Source organism: Formica exsecta, unplaced genomic scaffold, assembly GCF_003651465.1.
Source record: "Formica exsecta isolate Colony F162 unplaced genomic scaffold, ASM365146v1 scaffold15, whole genome shotgun sequence".
Taxonomy (NCBI): domain Eukaryota; kingdom Metazoa; phylum Arthropoda; class Insecta; order Hymenoptera; family Formicidae; genus Formica; species Formica exsecta.
The window spans coordinates 1,080,489-1,101,780 of NW_021848825.1; the positions used below are offsets into that span (position 1 = coordinate 1,080,489).

Genomic DNA, 21,292 nt, shown 5'->3' on the forward strand with positions numbered 1-21,292 from the left:
TTATTTTCTTAAAATTTAGATTTTTTTTTAATTATACAGTACACATAACACAGAATATTTCATATATTAAGTATTAAAAGATTGTAACAGATAATTTTCCTAGAACTTCTCTTTAAGAAAAAGATTTTTCTTTAAAAAATCTCTTAATAAAAATGTTATTACAACAAAAGTTGCAGATTCTAGGACACCTAATATATGCTTGCGACAGCAAGAATTAGACTTCCTTTTCTTCGAATGTTATTTATAGCCATGCACTTTTGATCGGACACTCATTAATTATAAAAACTTCGGTAGAGAAGAGAAAGAAGGAGAAGAAGACAAAAAGTCATGATTTTCCGTTAACGATTTCGTGCAATTATCGAGACTCGGCTTTAATGAATCGGTGACGCGATGAGAATGTACGGCCCTCTAAAAAAGGAGATTCTACATTTGTGCTTCGATGGTTCTTTTTGTTTGAGTTAAGCGCGATGAGAGAAAGAACGAGTAAAGAATTCAAAGCATGACGCTTTATTCGGTATAAATGGCCGCATTTTCTAGAATTATATTAACAATTTCTTGAACATAGTCGAGTCAATATAGCGTTGTTACGAGAAAATCGTTGAAAATGCTAATGTATTGCTGCGAAAGTTTCGTTGACATAAATCATTAAAAGTTGTAATGGATTTTCTATAACAAGACGGAAATTCATATTCAGATAAATATTCATGCTATTTTATCGATTTAAAGAGATTATATCAAATCTTTTATAAATAATGGATATTAATTGCTAGCGCATAAAATCCAGTAATAATAAATTATTGCAACTTAATTACATTATTTTGATTATAATATTTTGTACTTTTTATTCAATTTATTGTATTAGTTAAAAATAAATTACTGTATTAATTAATTTATTATATTAATTAAAAAATAAATTATAGTTGTCAATGGGGGGAAATAATACGGCAATAATGAGTGGCCGAAACGAGGGTAGAGCTAATTGCTCCAATTCTTCCAGATATGTTCCGAGATTAGTATTATTACTGATCTTGAAACATTGAAGCAATAAGCACCGCATTCATTTCGACCATTAAAATTATCACCGTGCTATTCCCTTTATTAACGCTTTAATTTATTTTTAATTTCTCCATTGTTTATATATCGAGACAACTGCACATTGCAGCGTTTTATCCCTTGATTTTCGTCGCCTGACATTAGCCAATTGTACTTAATTAGCGGATCGTCATGACGTAATCGCACAGATAAGCGAATGGCGCTCGTTGATCTTCCGTGTTCGACGTTAGGAATTAGTCCTCGGAGAAATCTTCGGTAACAGTTCGTTGTACGCTAGTTACGCTCTTGGGAAGATTCTCAGAGGTTCTTCACCAAGACAAAGGGGGCATCATACGCGCGTACCGTTGGCCGGAAGTCGGGAAGGGGGGCTTCGCTCGCGATAGTCGTTTAGATACACACCGTATTTCTCCGCACGGATCGGCACAACCGCAGGTGAGAATAAATCGGGACAATCAACGTCTTACCCTTTGGTCACGTCAATGCCTTTTATCGTCAATTTTCGACGCGGCCGTTGAGTCGCGTGACGTCATATATACGCACGCATGTATGTATACAGCTATATGATATACGCTCGCTTTCGATCGGGGAGTAAAATTATTAAAGCGACTCGGCCCATCACGCTGATTGCTCAGAAACGAATATCCGACCGCGAATCAACGTTAATTAACCCTTTTCTCTTGAACGTTGTCATGCGCGATCGATCGTCCTATAGCGTTTTAATTATCGCGTGGCACGAAAGGATGGACTCTCCGCGGATTAATTCTCCTTTGACAGAGAAAGAGTGATTGCATCCCCTCATTTTACATTTGGATCATTACTTTTTGCTTTTTAACGAGAATTCAATTGAAACGCAAAGAATGCTATCTAATGAATTGATAGAATGAAATAATTATTGTGTGCGTACTTCTGTATCTGACAATGAGATAGATGAGCTTATATAAAATTTCGATATAATCTATTATTAAAATTTGTATTGGAGTTCTGAAGAGGTAAAATTAATCTGATTAAAAAGGAACTTTTGTTATCACATATAATATTAGAAAAAATTTCTTTTGTGTTTAATTATAATTTGAAAATCTCTCTTTAATTTTAAAAAATCTATATTTTAATTTAAAAAATATCAATTTTATATTAATTAAAAAAGAAGAATATTCCATTTAAGATTAATGCACGTGTCACAATTATTATTCCCCTGCATTTAAGATTATCGCTATTAAAGGGATCATCCTCACACTTAAGAGACTATCCTCTATCAATGTCTCTTAAGTGCGAGACATAACAGCTGTAGTTAGGAGAGAATCCAATATCAATGATGCACGGACAGTCTGTTCAGGGTGTTTATATCGCAACCTATTATTCCCGGAAGGGGATGAATCGATCGGTATTTTTATTCGCGAACTTACGCCTCGACGCACCGCGTAACACGTTCTCATGACGCCATTTCTTTATTAGCACGCTTTATTTCTTCCGCAAAACATCGCCATTCTTTCTCTCTCTTTCTCTCTCTTTTTGTCTCGCTAAACTTTTTATAATCCAGCTTTATGACGCAATATACCACCATGCATGTGTGCGCGTCGATGACATCACATTTTGTGACGTCGCGCAGCCACTCCACGAAAAGTACCGATGTAATCATCAGGTGTTTTTCGAAAAAAAGAAATACACAATAATTTGATTACTTCCAAGAAAGAAAGCAAGCAATGAAAATGATGTACGGTTATCATGTGAAAAGAATATTACATTGTACATATGTTCCTAAGTTTTCCAATAAAAATTTTCTCTCTTTCTCTCTTTGATCTATATTTTTATTGAACATTTAACGTCAAATATTATTGCTTTATTGTTCTTTATGTTACATAAATTAAATATGGAATCATATTTAATATTAAATATTATATATTATTAATTTTTCATTGTATTACACATACATGTACTTGCGGCGTGTTGCTTTCGCCGTCAAACGAGTGGCAGCTAAATTCGACTCGCGGCGTGTTGCTTTTGCTGTCAAGCATGCGACAGTCAAGATCCAGTCAAAAATAAAATCGATTAAATATTTAGAGAACTCATAACTTGGTGCACAAGGAAAATATATTTGTATTAGAGATAAATGTATGTATGTGTGTGCGCGCCACAGAATCAACTTTACTATTCGAGAGAGACAAATAAATATTAATATTCGGGGAACGCGGAGTTCAATGATTATTTATGTTTCTTAGTTTTTCTGTTTTTTTATGGATCTGACCAAAAACTTTAGAAATCACAAGAGTGATTAGTAACGTCGAAATACTATGTATGGATTTATTTCTGTTATACAAGATTGATCACAAAAAATTTTTCGCACATCAAGAGTACCGATGCAGTACCGACTGGTACGGATGGGGGAATCGAGTCTCGAGGAAGCTATCCTCGTATACGAACTCTCCATATACGCGAGTATGGTTATATCCGTGATGCAAACGTGATTATGTTGCACGGAGCTTTTGCTTGCCTGCTTACCTATGTACGTGCATTTATTTTCCGCGGCGGTAGCTCGTTTCATCACGCTTGCTTTCTTCTTCCGAGAGCGATGCTTAGGAGTTACGGCGATGTTGCAGCCAGTTTAGTTCAGTGACACCTACTCCATGCGGCGCGTTATTACGCGCACGCAACGAACGCATGTCGCTCGGCCATTGCCGAGCCCGAGCCCGGTTCTATGCACGCACTTTGCGTATCATCGTGCCGTGCGTGCGAACTCGCATCGACACGGATGCTTCGCCTGGCTTGGACGCGTAGCCGGGAAAAACCTCACGGAAAATCTCTCGGCGATGGCCGTCTGCGGGCTACTATACATATACATCGTCCGTTTGTTTTTGCTCTGTTTACCTAGGTGCATACAACGCCTTTCAGCGAGCACGCTCTGTTGCGCGCGCAAGCTAAGAAAGGAAATTTATTAGTAGAGTAATTTGCTTTATAATGCGTCGATTATTCCCATAAAGACGATTTTCAGAAATTGCGCAAAACAGAGAAAATTAGAAATTAAAGATAAGAATTACGCATAAATTATAATATATAGATATTAAAAATAAAAAATATAGCGCGCGTTAATTAATAATGATATAATAATTTGCTTTAATATTAGACTCCATTATCTCTCTTAAATATAATATTATCTCTCTTAAAATAATATTAAAAAATAATATTATCTAAAATAATATTAAAAAAAAAAATATTAAAATAATATTAAAAGATAATATTATCTCTTTTAAATAAAGAAATAATTAAATTTAAAAAATTGTTTAAAGTATTAAATAAATTATAAATTAAACAACGTACAAAATTTATAGTATGAAAAACTTGCGGAATGATTAATATATTAATAATATATATAATATATAACAAATTTCTATAGTTTTATGTTAAGATTTTAAAACTGTCAATTATTTCATTTTATTTGATGATCATAGCCGAATAAATAAATATTTATAAGAAAATGTTCCCTAAGTGATTCTTAAATAATATAATCAAGAAAAAGATTGTATCCTTTTTAGGCAAACAATAACTATTATCTCTTTCTGATCGTAGATAGAACGCGAGTTGGTCCTGTCATCGGGAGACAAAAATTCCAAGATTCCTATTCTTCACGAGTACAAACAGAGGACCGCCGGAAGAGCCATTGCGCCGGATGCGCCGATTAAGCAACAGGCTTGGGTTCAAGAGGTGAGTTTCTGTCTGATCTTCCCCAATAATTCACTAGAAATTAGAGGAGAGAGAGCTGAATAAATTACACTGATTCCCTCGCGTCTTTTTTACTGGACAATGACCGTTAGCGTAAAAAAATTGCGATTTCCCTCTCTCTCATTCATTATTTAATGTAAAAGCAATATGTATATTTTTTTTGATAGCAAAGTAATCAAGATTTAAAAAATTCAAAGGTTTAATAGATGCCATGCCATCAAAGAGTTGGTACATTTCATGAATGTTGAATCTCGTATCATCTATCTGTTACACTTCTGTCGGTAGCCGGAATGACGGATATTCTGTCCCACTCTCTTTGACAATGGTTCCATTGTCATCAGACGATTGTTACGAAATCCCGCGATTAATCAAGCGTCACGTGTATGCTGCGTTATTTACACATGCCACCTACGTATACCACTATCAATAGGCTTTGGTAACACATTCTTTTTTCTGACTATTGATACCTCACAAGATGGGTGTGAAAATTGATGCCCGATCGAAAAGAGATACATATGCTCTTTTATCCATTTTTTTATGAATGATTGGTATAGCCGATTTTCACGATTTTTCCCACGCGTTCTACTCTCTTCTATTTTTTACATCATAATTTCTTAATTCTTTTAGCTTTTATAATGTTTTGATATTTTTATAATTTATTGTATTACTTTCTTTTTGTTAATATTAACGAAATATATTGCATGATGTGTTATAGCAAGTAAAATCGTTTAATTAAGAAGAAAACCATATTTTTAATTTATATTTTCAAGTTAAAGGCCGTTATTGATTAGGAACGAATTGATTATATTGCTTAATATTATATCTTTTCAAATTAAAATCGCTTTAATGAAATATTATGAGAAACCGGGATGGTTGTACGCGTGCAATCGCTATGTACGATATTGACGCATTTGCATACGTCACTAAAGCAAGACCTTAACACACTGTTACGTCTGCAATATACTGTAAGTACACTACGACTCAACCTATATCATGTTTACGAAATTGCGTAGGGTGAATTGTGCAGTTACCTGTTCTTGGATAGTCCATTGGCCATTCCATTGATCCTAGGATCAATGCAACCGTTTACGGAATGCTCCGGGCGATTAGTTGTGAAACAGTGATGTAGCTTGTGTTTATTGCGTGTGTGTGTGCAATAAATATACTCTCGTTCGATATTGCTTGCGTTCACCACATAATTGACTAGTCGACTTTGTTACAAAACCTCCATGAGATTCTCCTCCAGTGTGAAAAAAAATCTTTTATTTTTTACTGCTGTACTGAAGTTTTATAACCCTGTGTATGTATATATGTGTGTGGGTGTGTGTAACAGCAATTTTCGCGTTATAGCGATTTCACTTTTTTACATCCTTCTTTCGCAAGATATATTCTAGAGATTCTTTTATATTAAGATAATTTACATATTTATATATTTCGGCATGCTAATATAAAATAATGATACTGCATTATAAATAGTTAATATTTTAACGTTTTACCAATTGAAATGATTCTGAAAAAATTCTAATCTTTAATTTTTACTTTAGGTATGCAAAAGAATGGAGATCACATAAATACTTAAAAGTAAAAATTGATGTTCGTAAAAATAAACTTTTTATTATATTAAAAAAGATCTAGATAAAAAGGGGATTATTAATACATTTTGTGTAATACAGAAATAATATATGTAACATTTTCCTGTTAAATATAATTCTTGAAAAATGAAATGCAAGAGTACTAACATAATAATAAAGAATGTTACTTAATTCTCGCACAGTCCAGTGCGAAAAAAAAATCCAGTTCTACTGCATATGTGAAAATATTGTTATACAATTTCCATAAAAGAACTTATAAAATTTTCCATATAATTTTGCATGCGCAATTTTTCCCATTTTTACATTATTATAATAAAAAAGGTCTACAATAGTTATCAGCGTTTCTGAAATTCTAGCTTTCACAATGTTGCTAAATTATATATTAATAAAAATATCGAGATCTTCCACATGTCGAGAAATATCTGTATTTTATCTAAATATCTGTTACCCTAGTAAGTAATTTTTTTTTATTCTTAGAGTATCATTATGGCGAATATTGCTGTCATGCTTGTTGAAGACGAGGAAAGAGTTTCCGGGGATTGCTGTAAATTATGATACAAATATCACGCGAACGCATAGAGGAAATTTTTTCGCTATTTCGTATGCCTACGATACGCTTCGGCGTGCAGAATAGCCAACTTTCGTTGCCTTTCGAATTACTTAAAGCTACTTTACATAATACGTATCATCGTGCGAGACGACACTTAATCACCGTACGTGATTATAACGCTGGTACAGGGTAAGAGACGGTTTTATGTAGCTCGTAAACCCATTTCCAACACTCTTAGAGTCTCTCTGGATGCGTTGCTAACTTCGAGCACTCCGTAAGCAAATTTTTTTCCTGCTTTCGTGAAAGCCAATGCTGTAGCTTTCAACTTTGTTTTCTCTTTTTAACATCACATATGGCCGTCTTGGAACTACAGTTTTGTTACGGAAGTTTCTCCGACGTGTAAAAATACGACGAATTGAAGTGTTCGCTCGAAAAAGGGCGTACAAGAAATGCAAAATATTATACAATTTTATTTTTTATTTTCCATCTTTTATCGTAACTTTGAAAAAATAACTCCTTCGAGTTATATGAACATGTCTTATATAATGTTGCAAAAGATGCAAAGAAAGAATTTTTTAAATTCCTAAAGATAATATTTTTTTGTAATAATATATGTGGAGGACAAGATGGAGAGATAATGGATAAATATTTCTCAGTTTTTTTAATATAAAAACGTTTTCGTATAATATCTACAAGCAGCATTCTCGTATAATATCTACAAACGCTTGATTGGAATCCAGTCTTATTTTTATCTTTTTTTTATTTTTCAAGTTTGGATATAGAGCACTTTCTCTCGTATAAAAGGCGCTCGAACGCACGTCATCGAGAGACCATGATTTTTCCAAGCGTAGCGTCCCGGGTATGAAACTCAGTTTTTATTTCTCGTACAACTCGTCCCCCGGCACGGTATCAGCGTGGCCATAAGTCAGAGAGGCTTTCCCGTATGCGAGATGCGTGTCCGCGGGGCCCTATACGCGAGCCGTTGTTATTCCAGGCGCATCTCTTCCCGAGAACTGTAGGATTCAGTGCGTTAACTTTGAAATTCCCCGTGTGGCCGAAGTCTCCCGTTGTTAGCCGTCCGGACGGCAATTCCCTTCTTCGCAGGAAATCGCGCATTCGAGCCTGTTAAGTCGGTAACATATTGTGTTTTACGAGCGTCGCCGAATTATACGGCCGAATAGAATTATTTCCCGTGTAATTGCGTGTCATAAAGTCTCTATAACGCCAGGGATGTATCTCATATTAATTTAATAATGTTATTTTAGAAAGCATCTATATATAATAGGAAATCTATAGTTTACGTTAACTGATTGATAGCTGATTTCTCAGTTTTATCATAAATCTTTCTGCTTTCTCTTACAGTTAATGCTATGGCACCAACTGGAAAATTTAGGCTAAATGTATAATACTTTAATTTTACATCTATTTATATAATAAAGATTGCGTTATCTTTCTTTATAGTTTTTATTCTTTACTTACTAAATAAATATACCTACTATTCGATTTGTCTCTCTCTCTCTCTCTCTTTCTCTCTCTCTTTTTACGAAATAAATTAAATAGATTTTGTGAATAAAATGATAATGATAATCGACTAAAACTACTGATAGTATGTGTGAATGATACTAATAATAGTTTATTCTATTTTCACTCATCTTTGCTTCAGTCAAAGGCAAATTTTCGCAGAACCCTCAGCCCTTAATTCTCCTCTTGCCGCAGAAGCATGCGGTTTACCAAAACATTATTCGTTCGACGTTTCGTCCTTTGAGAAGAAAGATGGATTTCGCAAAATCGCCCCAACGACGATTCCGAGTTTGAACTACAAATCTCTTCTATGTGCACAACGTAGTGGTTAAATTCCCGTTTGTCCGTGAAATTACGTATCCACGGAGGTTTGACTTCGTATAATTTTCCGACAGTTGCACCAGAACTATGAACATTTAAATCGCGAGGGCTTATTTCACGAAGTCTCTCCGGTTTTATTAAACGATTCTCGGCACGACAAGTACGAGGGTACGTTTTGGAAACAAACTTTAGATGAGTTACGCTCGTCGAAAGTTAGACGACTTTGGCATACTACTTGTGTCATAAGTGCACGTCATTTCGAAGCCATGAATTGTTTGTCGAACCATCTCTGAAGTATCGTGCGCGGAATTATTAAAGAGCATCGTCTTTTAAATGTAGTTGAAAATATTCCTATAAAGTAAAAGTTTAATTATAACTCATTAATGTGTAGCATTTGTTTTCGACGGGATGAAATACTTTTAATATTTATAGCATCTCTTTTGGACCATAAAGCGATTTATATTCGCGTAATAATCTGTCTATCGTAAAAATTTTACATACATCCAGCTGCTTTCTGACGCGTAAACAACCTTCCTCTAACACTAATGCGTGTAAAACAAAGTTCGTAATTATATGATGTACGCGTGTCGGCAAATTAATGTGCGCTCACGGGTAGCGAATAATTTAATTAATATATCAGCTCGTTAACAACGGACGGGTAACTTCTTTAACTTTAATTGGATTTCATCTTCTTGCCGTTTAGATCGTTTCTAATCAGAAGGGAAGTTTTCTCGATAAGTTTGATAAGCGCTTCACGAGACGCTGCTCTATTGCATTCTTGTCGCTGCCAATGCATAATTATGTGCTCCTCGTTTAAATGACTTAATTAGACGCGTCTAATAAAACCACCGTTGCAAAGTTAACGGATTTATATAAATATTACACACTCTTCATGATTTACACGTTCATACAGGATATTTTATTAACGACGTGTGCCGATCATTAACGGCGTGTGCTCATTTGACGAATACATTCTTTTTGCAGGGAACTCAGATGCAGGAAATGAGACAGGACGGTCAAGCGAGGAATTATCAGTCACAGGACACCTACTCGTAATTATCCCGTTCATTTCACGCATGAATTATTTAAATCTTTATTTGAAGAAATTTATATCTCAGATACCGGTGTTCTATCGATCTCAAATCTATTACTGATATAATCGACGTTTAATAAAATAAAATAAAATCATTTTCCAAATGCAATCTAAGCGATCGATCAGTAATATCTGTGCCAACGCATCGCGTTAATGCCCTCGAGAAATTAAATTTCCGTTTATTATCCCTATCAGATCGACATCCGGAGCGGTACCGAGGACGACGAAGATCGACGAGGAGAAGACGAAGTCGCTGTCTAGGACCTACCACACCATTAAGGACATGATCTCGAGCCGTTTCGGACCGAGTCGTAAGGACGTCGAGCCGGAACCGGAAGCCAGTCTAAATAACGTCACGGAGGAGCTGCGAAAGTCAAGCAGAAGCATCGACGACGACGAGGCCAGGAAGAAGGAAGGAATCTACGGGAAACCTCGCGCGCAAGAGCCGTCGGTTAACGTGCAGCAATATTCGAAAAATGCTTACGGTAAGTCGAACGCGGTGGAGTAAGGTGCCGCGTAAAGTAATTAGGCGCGTTAAGGCGTGCGCTTACTACACAAGGTGCTCGTTAATTGAAACTCATTAATGTTGATGAATTAATCTGAGGAAAGAGCCTTGTTGAGCGGAACGTTAGATGATGGAATCACGAGTTTTCTAAATGCAAAGTATTAAGCAAGTGCATAGCGTGTGTACATAATAACGGTTCTTTTTGCAGCTTCTTGAAGCGCACAAATTTTGTAATTATACAAAAAGCAATTAACTTACCACAAATTATACAAAAGCTTAGATAATAAATTCTTAGAATACATTGGGTGTATATTATATATATACCTATATTACTATTATTTATAATAATTTATATAAATTAAAAATAAATTGCAAATTATGTTGTGTTGAATATCATTGTTTAAAGACAATGATATTCAACATAACATTATCTGCCACAGCTGATGATTAATGTATGTGAACCATATTGTATTGAAATTACATAGCTCTGATTTTTATTTAATAAGTTAACTTATTTCACACCGCTCGTAACTTACAGCTTGTCATTCACAGCTTACTGAAACGTGCACGCGACTCAAGACTTTCTTTGTTTTCGCGCGGCTGTTATTCATTCATTGCAAACTTCTAAAGTCACAGCGTACGAGAACGAGCGTCTCGTAATCGCAATATCGTCGTTATTATTTCGCGATCTACTATAGCTTTAATACAGAAGTAATATCTCTCTAATCGTTTGCTCGATTTGAGATTAGTGGTCTATAGGTGAATGTTGAACTCTTTCTCGTTTCGAATGTAAAATTAATAATTCAGCAATCTTTAACTGTCGAATAAAATACAGGAATAATTTAAAAAACGTTAGAGAGAATAGACATATATTGATAGGGGATAAAGTTACATTTGTAGAACCGATGAATATTTAATGGATAATATAAATATGCTTTGGAGAACATTGTTGAAGTCAACCGTACAATTTAATTTTATTTATTTATTTCCCGTTTTAACCGTTTTAATGAGAAATTTTTCCTTTAATATCTCGAATTTCGTTGAAATTACATACTTGTGCCTTTTACCGTTTGAGCTTTTATGTCGCAATTTCTATGATCATAATAATAACTTGTTCATGAAATAAGCGTTTCAAACGTGTAGTTGACGGGAAACGGGGGAGAAACTTTCCTTTTAATTAACTTTAGCGTATTGCATATTCATATATTTTAGCGTTCCCAATGGTGTTTAGAACGAACACACTTTATGATGCAATATGTTAACTTTACTTCAATTTCACAGGTAGCAAAAATATCTGTATAAAGATGCATATCTGCATTTATACATAGCGTGTATTATGCGTTCTCACATAAATTTAACAAAAGAATTTATTTATTTCAGTTCAATATATAAACTGCGACAAGTTTTTGGATGGCGTGTATTTAAAAGAGAAAAATAATATTTTTTAACGCAGATGAGCCATATATACGGCTAGTGCTAGAATAAATTTTTTTTCTCGTAATAATATAATGGATAGAAATAATATTGGAACTCTTTCTCTCGTCACTTAGGCCAGTACGGTCACTCATACGTCTATCAAAGCAACCAGCAAAACGTACCTTTGCCAGGCCAACTACAGCCAACCACGGCCATTCAGCCGAATTTACCGGGACAGAGTGCTCAGCTCCACGTGAGCCACCACACTCCGCCAGGAGGAGTTCAAACGGTTCATCAAACCCAAGTTTCTGCTTTTGGCCAAACCGCGACAGGTGCGCAGCAGGTGCAGAATGTTACGAGAGAATACGTGGTTCAGACACCGAGCGGTATGACTGGCCAACAAATGCATCAAGGAGTCCATCAAAGTCCCGCGCAAGGACAGGTACAATTCGTAAGATTAAGATGAGAAATATTCACGGCGTCTAACTTTGATAAAAGTCACAAGCGAATAATAAAGTGAAAATTTGATATTAAAAATTTTCGAGACGGAGAGAGAGTTGAATATTTTACGCTGTTTCTTGGAAAAAAGGACCTGTGTGTGGCATCAAAGATTTTTTTTTAATTATAAATGAAAAAGAAACTCCTTTAAAAATTAAAATTACAGGTTTTCTTTAGTGAATAAAAGTCAAAATGTCAAAAGTCAAAATTCCAAAATGTCAGAATAATAATTTACATAAAATATTATTTGTTAATTACTATTTTATAAAATTACTTAAATACAATATTATTTCTCATATAAAAATTGACTCTTTTAAAATATCTTTTAAATATTTCTTTTATATATAAAGAATATCTTTTTCAAAACATTTTTATTTTAAAAGTGTGATATTATTCAAGATGCTTTTTTATGTTGAGTGCCGTTATATAAAGAATAAAAATATAAAGAATTATTTTTCTTCTTCTCTGTTCTCTCAAAATTTAACTTGTAACAAAACGATCTTTTTAATGAAAAATTGATGTAAAAAAATCTGTTGAAAATGCCTTATAATAAAAAGATTGATTTAAAGGAAATATATATCGCAGTGTTTGATACGTAAAATATTGTCGCATTCTTATACGGATGCGGATATTTCTTGCGTGCATGATACAAAGGAACTCAACAGCGGGCAGAAAAATAAATGTCTCACAGCTTGTCACGTGTTTTCTTTTCATAGTGACATTTCCTTCATATATATTCAAATGACGTAACAATGTAGACAATCACCAACCATCTTTTATACGCGAACGATTGCACGTAGAATGTTAGATTGTGCGATGTGATATTCAAGATTTAACATATACCGTAATATGTAGCGTGACAAGCCTCGTGGAAAACGTTCTGTCCGTCGTGTATAATGATTGATACTTGCTTAATCGCGTGCCAAGATTTTAATTTGTTAAATAACGGTTGTTGTAATTATAATTAACTCTACGTAATACTATGCTAATTCTACGAAGAGCAATGCGATATATCATTCATAATGATGCTTTCTTAATATTTTCCGCTACTTGCACACTAAAAAAGCTTCGTAAACTCATTGCACTTCCTCTACGGGAACGTTTTTCAAAGATAAATTAAATTCTAGCTAAGATGAAGAGTTCTAATACGTTACCAAATCTACAAGAGGCGAACAAGCATTCGCTACTTAACGGTAACTCATTGTTAACGATTCGGTTGGTTGCTTCAGGGGCAAGGCACGCAAAAACCGCACGGTCTATCCGTGCAGCAGCATCAAGTAGGTAACGCGATGCCGCCGACGAGCCAAAGCTTCCAAAGTCCCCAGCAGTTGCTCCATCAAAATCAAAATCATCACCAGAGTCCGCGGTTCGCGCAGCAGCACGCCCAGAATTTGCATCAACGTCAGTTGATCCAGCAGATGCATCAGCAACAAATGACTGGACAGCCAAATTCGCAAACAGCAAGCGCGCGAAATGTACAGCAGTCGTACTTCGCTAATAGCGTCTCCTATCAACAATACCAGCAGGCCAGACAGGCCATGTCGAGATCCCAAATCGATCTTCCGAGCACATCCAGACAGGCGCAAGAACTTCGTGTGTCGGGCCAGGAGATGTACTATCATTACGCTCAGGGTAGACCTCGATACGGCGTTCCCCAGGTCTACATGAAGACCGAGAGCACTCAGGAGACAGAATTCCAGAGGCGGAACTCCGCCAAGGGTATCGAGAAGGCGGCTTCGCAACCGCAGCTCTGTTATGAAGACGAGCGAAACGCTGAAGCCGCGAAGAATCCCACGGAGAACATGAAGAACCTCGCGGTGGACCCATTAGACAAGGAGAGGTAAGGTTTGAAGATGTATTAAAGAGTTTATTTAGACGCGTCATGTGTTTGAAACTGGAATCTCTTCTTCAATACATAAAAAGAGCAAAAACAAAATAAATTTTGTAAGCTTTCTAAAATGTGGATCTATGAAATACGTTTTAGATACGAGATCACAGTGGAAGATCGAAATCAGGGTGAAACGCCTGGAAGAAACGGATCGCAAAGGAACGAGGAGTACCGTCCGGAGACCAGCTTTGGTATACGACGAGATGAGACACGGGCCTCGAAGAAGGAACAAGAGCAAGGATCGTCAGGTCAAGAGGGAAGTCACACAGCGGAGGGCAACTCCGTACAAAAGAGAATTGAGGAGTTGCAGAAAAGAGCGGAGCAGGAGGGTCATTTTAATTCTAAACTCGCTAGCGATGCGGATGGCTTGAGAGTCGGCCTGGCCACGAAAATGATCGGCGAAGCGTCGAAGAGGCTCGAGGGCGGGCAATACTCTGGAAAAGAGACCGTAGTGAAATCGGATAACAGGAAAGACGACCTGGAGCAGGGTATTGGCCGGTTGAAGATCCAGAATCAAGGTTCCGGCTCGGATTACGACAAGGCCGGTCAGAGTTCCTCGAATGTCGATTCCGGAAGAGGCTCCGCAATTTATTCAAGCGGAAGACGCCCGCCGCCCGATGATCACACTCTGGCACAAGGTAAGGATTGATTTTTTAGTTATAATTTTTTCTGATTTACATACTTGATACTTTTGATATAATGAATATGAATAATATTGGGCTATCAAAAAAAATTTTTTTTATAGGATTTTATTATATATATACATATATATGTCTCACGTTTCAAAGAAATTCATTAATGTTTGCTTATTACATTATTTTAACGTCTAAAAAATTTTAATTAATGAAACTAATTGTGTTTTGCACAAAGAAAATTTTTTTATTACTTACTTTTTTATTACAGAAATGTATTATAGGTTTATTACTTTGTCTATTTATGTAACATATTACACAAAAATAATTATGAAAATTTATTATCTATATTTTCTAGTTTTTAATATATTCAATTATTCAATCATTTGCATTTGTCTTTTGTAAAGTTTTGAAGTATCGATCGCTAGTCAGTCTATCGAGAGTTCGTGGTTTCTATCTCCTCGTTCCTCTTTCATAGTACAAGACTCCGAATGGGTCGACATAGTGGAGTCTGAGTTGAGGAGTATTCTGGAGCCCAGGGACGTTCCAGCGATGGCGCACTCTACCTTGTCCGAAAGTGTATCCTCAGTGACACCACCTCTACCGCCGTTGTCACCCCATGACAGTCCACGTACACCGAGAAATCGATACTCAACGAGGTAACCTGACTTCAAACAAGGTCCCTCTTCTTCGCACAACCGGTGTTACTTCCGGTCACCGCCCCGAGCCACTTCCGAATTTGTTACCTACCCGGCATATCGAAATTCCAATATCGGTGTCTGGCCGAAAAATGGCTTCTACGATTAAAAATAAACGCTTTCCCGTTGCAGCTTTTAAATTCTTAGTTATAAGACTTGTGTGAAATATTCATTCAGCGAAACATTAAATTTTTAATTATTTAATTATCCTTATAAAAAACTATCTTACATTGGATAATATGTTCAATACCTCTCTATTAATTTGTGCTTTAATATATGCATATAATGCGAGTGTGTTAAATACAAGTTACAATATACTTTGATACATGAGTAATATATGCTCATTAAAGCATAGATATTAAATAAATCATTACTTTTTTCTTAACATTTCCAATGAATTAATCCAATGAATATAAATTAATTTTTCATTGTTTAACGTGAAATAATCTAGCTCTTTTCGCTTTTATTGTTTGATCTAAAATTTAACACTTTAATACTGCTTCATGCGCGAAGGCTTAATGCTTGTTAGTATTAATAATAGCGTCTTTGTGGAAATTTTAGTTTACCGTATGGGTTGAAACCAAATTACAGCGATTATAGCAAGGCTATGGAGAAGAGAGGTTTCTCGAGCAGCGCAAAACATCGTGGCGCTTCAACATCCAAGAAGGAAGCTGCGAAAAAGTTTTCTCATCGTAAGTAATTAATCACTTTAAAGAGACGAGTATTTTCTTAAAATTTACACTTTTTCTATAAACATAACATTTTTTTAATTTCATAATACTGAACTAATATTTCTTTTGTGAATAATTAATATAATATAATAAATTTATGGAATTTTTTATTTCCACATGCAAAAAGTAATAATAATAATTATATAGAAATTAAAATAAATCACACATAATTATCATTGTATTAATTTTTTATATTTGATCAATTAACAAAATTTATTCTAATAGTTAATAAGTGTTTTTACCGAGTCTTGATTTTTTTTTAAATTAATATAGTCGTGTATCTATATAAATATTTTCTCTTTCAGTTTTCGGAGTAGAAGCCGCTGATTTAACATCCACCACGACGGGACTTGATTTGGATTCTATGTTAGATAGGAGTGATTCTGATCTCAGTACTACCGATGCAAGAACGATCAGGAAACAATTGGAAGGATTAGAAAATATGTACAGCGAAGTGAGTTCAATATCCTTTTAATACAATCATTCGCTATTTTTAATTTTATGTTTTACCAAGAATCTTGTGTTACACAAAATTAACATAAAATTGCATCGCTTTCTAAATTTCTTTTAAAAATAAAAATATATTATTATATTACATATTTTAAATATAAAATAAGATAACAATCTCTTTTCTCTCTCTCTCTCTCTTTCTTCTTCTTCTTTTTTCTTTACTACATTATTAAAAATATAAATATATAACCATATTTAATTGTTATACTTTTCTAAAAAATCAGTATAATAATATGCAGAGGCAAGACGCAAAGTAACTGACATCCATTGCATATGTAAATTTAAACGTAAAAATATTAGACATGTCACTTTTCCTACGGTCGCGGTAAAATGGGACTACGTGCTAAAATTAACGAGGACATGGTACGTTGAAAGTGCTCATGGCACCAGCGTAATTGAATTTATCTCAATTTGCATGCGAAAAAACTGTCGCAGGTACTTAAATTACTCGGCGGAAGCGTGAAAAAGAGACGGAAGGCGAGAGGACTTACTAGTTATGGTTCCGTTTCATCGTTGCCAACATCGTCCGTGTCATCCAGACCTGTCACGAGGCATCATGACAAACGTAGATCCCACGTGATAGATGACAGGATGAAGAAAGCCAAAGACATCAAGGTTAGTGAAGTTAATGGATATTTTTCTGTTCTCTTCTTACTCATACATAAAAGATTTTCCTTTTAAAGCCTTTGACAGATGTAAAATTTGGAAAGTACTATATTATTAAATATTTTATGATTTAGAAATCATTATTCTATTTTATTTAAAATAATTCTGTCATTGTAAAATCTCTGTAAAATAATTTTTTCATTGCGCAGAGCATCAACAAGCGTTTCCAGCGATTGGAATCGCATGTGGTGACATTGGCAAGATCTGTGGCACACTTAAGTTCAGAAATGAGGACTCAGCATTTGATGATACAGGTGAGAGAACCGTTAGAAAAAATTACAGTGCGAAACGAGCTGGAATTTCCAAGACTCTACTACTACCAGGTTTTCGCAGGAAATGGAGAGCATAAAATGCGAGATTGCGACTCTAAGAACGCAAACGAGCATGGCGATGGTCAGGTCACATTCGCAACCCCTGATCAAGGATTCGGAACTGCCGGCGCTTTCCAATCCTTCGAGGGTGAAGAAATTGACCAAGTTCTTCGGCACGGAGCCTCCTCTTATCAGATTATTTCTGAGGGAACTTGGGTATGAGGTAAGAATGTCATTATTTATATCGGATACATTTCAGAAAAAAAAGTAAATCATTTGATACATTTGTCTAAAAAATTTTTTTTTTAATATTTAAATATAAAATATAAATATCTAAATATTTATTTTGTTTTTAAACTATCGAAGCATTTATGTTTTTAAATAATGAGCTATTTAAAAAAATATATATAAAAAGATTTTACATTATTCCTTGATTGAAGGAATAATGTAATTAAATAATAATTACGATATTTTTCGTGTATATTTGAAGAAATACGCAGTTGCTTTCGAGAAAGAAAAAGTCGGAATGGTGGAGCTGCCTTATCTGAGCGAAGAGAGGCTACAGAAGATGGGAGTTCCTTTGGGTCCGAGGCTGAGGATCCTTCAGGAAGCGAGGATTTCAGTATGCAAAGATCCGATTTACGTAGTATGAATCTTTCGGGGGGGGGGGGGGGGAGGGAAAATTGAAGAAAAAAGATCTGAATCTGGAGAAAGGAGAATAAGAAGAATAAGAAGAATGCAAATCTAGCGCGGGATTCGTTTCCGCTATTGATTGACGAACGTGTCAAAGCGCTTCTTATATACAAAAGGTATCTTCGAGCTCCGATATCCTCGAAAACGCTGTAAGAATCGTTTGAACGACAACTCTCTTTCTCGTTTGTACAATTTACGCTCGCTGAAATGCGCAATTATTTCACAATGTGTTTGACAGACAGATTTGTTCTGTCGTAAGTTCGCCATTGTAGATTAATTCAATCAGAACGAAAAGATTAATCCGCATGTTTAGATAATTTATAAAATAGCAATCCGATCGATAAAAAGGTGCTTCTCTCTCTCTCTCTCTCTCTCTCTCTCTCTCTTTCTCTCTCTGACGTACATTAAATTTTTTAAGAATTAATATATTGAAAATACAAATTTTGTTTACATTTATATAAAAAATATTGATGTAAATAAATATTGCAACTACGAAGAATTACAATCCTAAAAAGTCTTTTTTAGACAATACATTATTTACTGATTATAAATAGCATCTATATCTTTTATCAATAACATTTACACAGTTTTTTCGAACAAATATTTAAAAAATATAATAATAGCTGAATATTGATTGTCTTAGCTAATTTCTAAGAATCCATATTTGCTCGACGCATAGATATCATCGTAATCGTTTATGAAATATTTCGCATTTCATTATCGTAAACTGATAACGCATTTCTTCGAATATTGCAAAACGATGTGCTTACGATGGAAGCAAAAGCATAAACTCATAAATAAGATTAAAGCTTAAGATTAAAAGAAAAAATTAATATGCGTTATAAATTTTATTCAGTTACACCGAAAAAAAAATTATGAGTGCATGTAAAGATAATAGCAAAAATAAAAGGCTCGAAGAGCGTAACTTTAGATAAGGGACTGCGATTTGGTGATTCGAAGGCCACTAAAAATGTAAATGCTTTTATTATCGGTACGACCTTCTTGCTAGTTCTAAGAGAGATCTATTGTTAGACTGTATTTATCTTGCGCAGAGAAATGAGTAGAGAGATACAACGTAAAGATGACTTGGCTCGCGAGAACCTTGACTGTTCCGCCTTCCCAGGTCGTTCGTTAGAGATGATAAGATTACTATGTAGATTTAGATTATGCGCGTACGCACTGAACGCCGATGACGTGGCTCTACCGTGGGCGATAATTCGTGGCGCTGATAAAGCTTGGCGATTAGAGAAAAGTCATGCACATTGGGAACAATGAATCACAAAGGTATGTTTGCCAAAGAGACGTGGGTGTCGAGGTGGGATATAGAATCCGAGATTTTTCATTACAAAAAAAATCCAGATTTTTGTAATATTTATATTTTGTACCGATATTATAATTTTTGTTCGTCTATCGCTAGCAAAAATTGAGTTTTAATTTTCTCAAAAATAACGCTATGTGTTGTTTTCGACCAAATTTCCGAGACACCGTGTACAAAAACATAAAAAGTAAGATAAGTCACCGTAACAAGATAATCGAGATTTTGTCATGGGATTCCTGAGTTTGCTGTTACGTAGTTGAAAACGTTCGTATCTATCGATTAGTCTTACCTGAGTAATGCTTCATGCGCAATTCGCATTATTACGATATATCTAAGTTCGCTTTTCTTGGAATACAGACTATTTATATAGAACAATCAGGCATGTCTAATGGCGTGAAATAGTAATAATGCTTTTTTGACATATTCCTGTGCTCGCTTTGTATTATCCTAAATTTCGGTTGCATGCTACCATGCATCGTGTAATGTCGATACCAAAGAATCGATACCTGTTCCCTTGTCGCGACGACGACAACGATAATCGCTGCTCGTGATTGCGAGTCACATGGAGTCACGAGAAGACACGCCACATTTTGATACTCGAGCAATAGCGCTTCGTATTCTCATCCGAGAATACATAAATCGTAGATTTATTAATCGGCAATATGTATTGATAATGCATTGTTCATAAATTTAATTATATGCATTATATTTTCAGCGATTAATTCTGATAAATATTTTAAGAATGATACGCAAATTTTTTAAGTTTCTAGTTGATGCTATGTATTTCGAGTTCCACTTTGTTCTCTATCAATATATTAACTATTGTACAGTTAATTAGTTCTATAAATGTTTCTATTATTCTATTATTATTATTATTATTATTATTATTACAAATAGTATAAATCACATATATATTTTGCAAGTGTAATTAAAAATAAATATTCTATTTGTATATATTAAATCTGAAGAACTATATATTTTTGTTGAAAAATTATCGTAATCATATAACAATTTCATATTGTTGATACTTTGTTGACAACAAGCTATAATTAAAAAACTTTATAGCTCGAAGACATATGCGCGACAAAGAATGATAATCATTATATTTGTATTGTTGCCGTCATGTTGTCGTCATGATGCTTTAGATGAAATGATAAATCATCAGTTATTGTCATGTTGCTGATAACATTATATATGTATATCGCTGATCGTTTGCTTTCGAAATTTCGTCAACTGATTGCTTGGATAAGCTCTAATGTTGCTGTATTCAGTAACGCGTTCTATTTCGATGTTAGCAAATATACAACAAACATATAACAACACATGCAGTGCATTAGTTTGTTAAATATGATTAATCACGCTTGGTTATCTGGGATATTGATATGTCATACTGTTGTTCATATTGATCAACAACTACATTTTTTATAGAAATTGTAACATAATTTTCTTTTGTGTTTGGCATTATATTTAGAGCTTTCTTATTTTTCTGCCCGTTTTCGTATTTAGCTCTTAGTTTCAAAATCCATCTTAGAAATAATTTAGAATCATATTTCAAATTATGGAATAATATTGGTACAAAACT

General features: G+C 34.7%; 1 protein-coding gene across 2 annotated transcripts in view; it reads left to right on the forward strand.

Moving 5' to 3' along the window:
• LOC115232866 overlaps positions 1-18,351 on the forward strand; it is a 56,415-nt gene extending 38,064 nt beyond the window's left edge. Inside the window, exons 5-17 of one of the 2 annotated variants that reach the window (XM_029803013.1) lie at positions 4,615-4,749; positions 9,736-9,803; positions 10,040-10,329; positions 11,900-12,207; positions 13,493-14,103; positions 14,248-14,789; positions 15,262-15,442; positions 16,043-16,173; positions 16,518-16,666; positions 17,158-17,337; positions 17,538-17,642; positions 17,712-17,922; positions 18,190-18,285. In XM_029803013.1, the coding sequence (XP_029658873.1) occupies positions 4,615-4,749; positions 9,736-9,803; positions 10,040-10,329; positions 11,900-12,207; positions 13,493-14,103; positions 14,248-14,789; positions 15,262-15,442; positions 16,043-16,173; positions 16,518-16,666; positions 17,158-17,337; positions 17,538-17,642; positions 17,712-17,921 (2,910 nt within the window). In that variant the 3' untranslated portion in view covers position 17,922; positions 18,190-18,285. Of the gene's footprint in view, positions 1-4,614; positions 4,750-9,735; positions 9,804-10,039; positions 10,330-11,899; positions 12,208-13,492; positions 14,104-14,247; positions 14,790-15,261; positions 15,443-16,042; positions 16,174-16,517; positions 16,667-17,157; positions 17,338-17,537; positions 17,643-17,711; positions 17,923-18,189 lie in introns of both variants that reach the window. The other variant, XM_029803012.1, reaches the window with a different exon arrangement.
• The last annotated feature ends 2,941 nt before the right edge of the window (positions 18,352-21,292 follow it).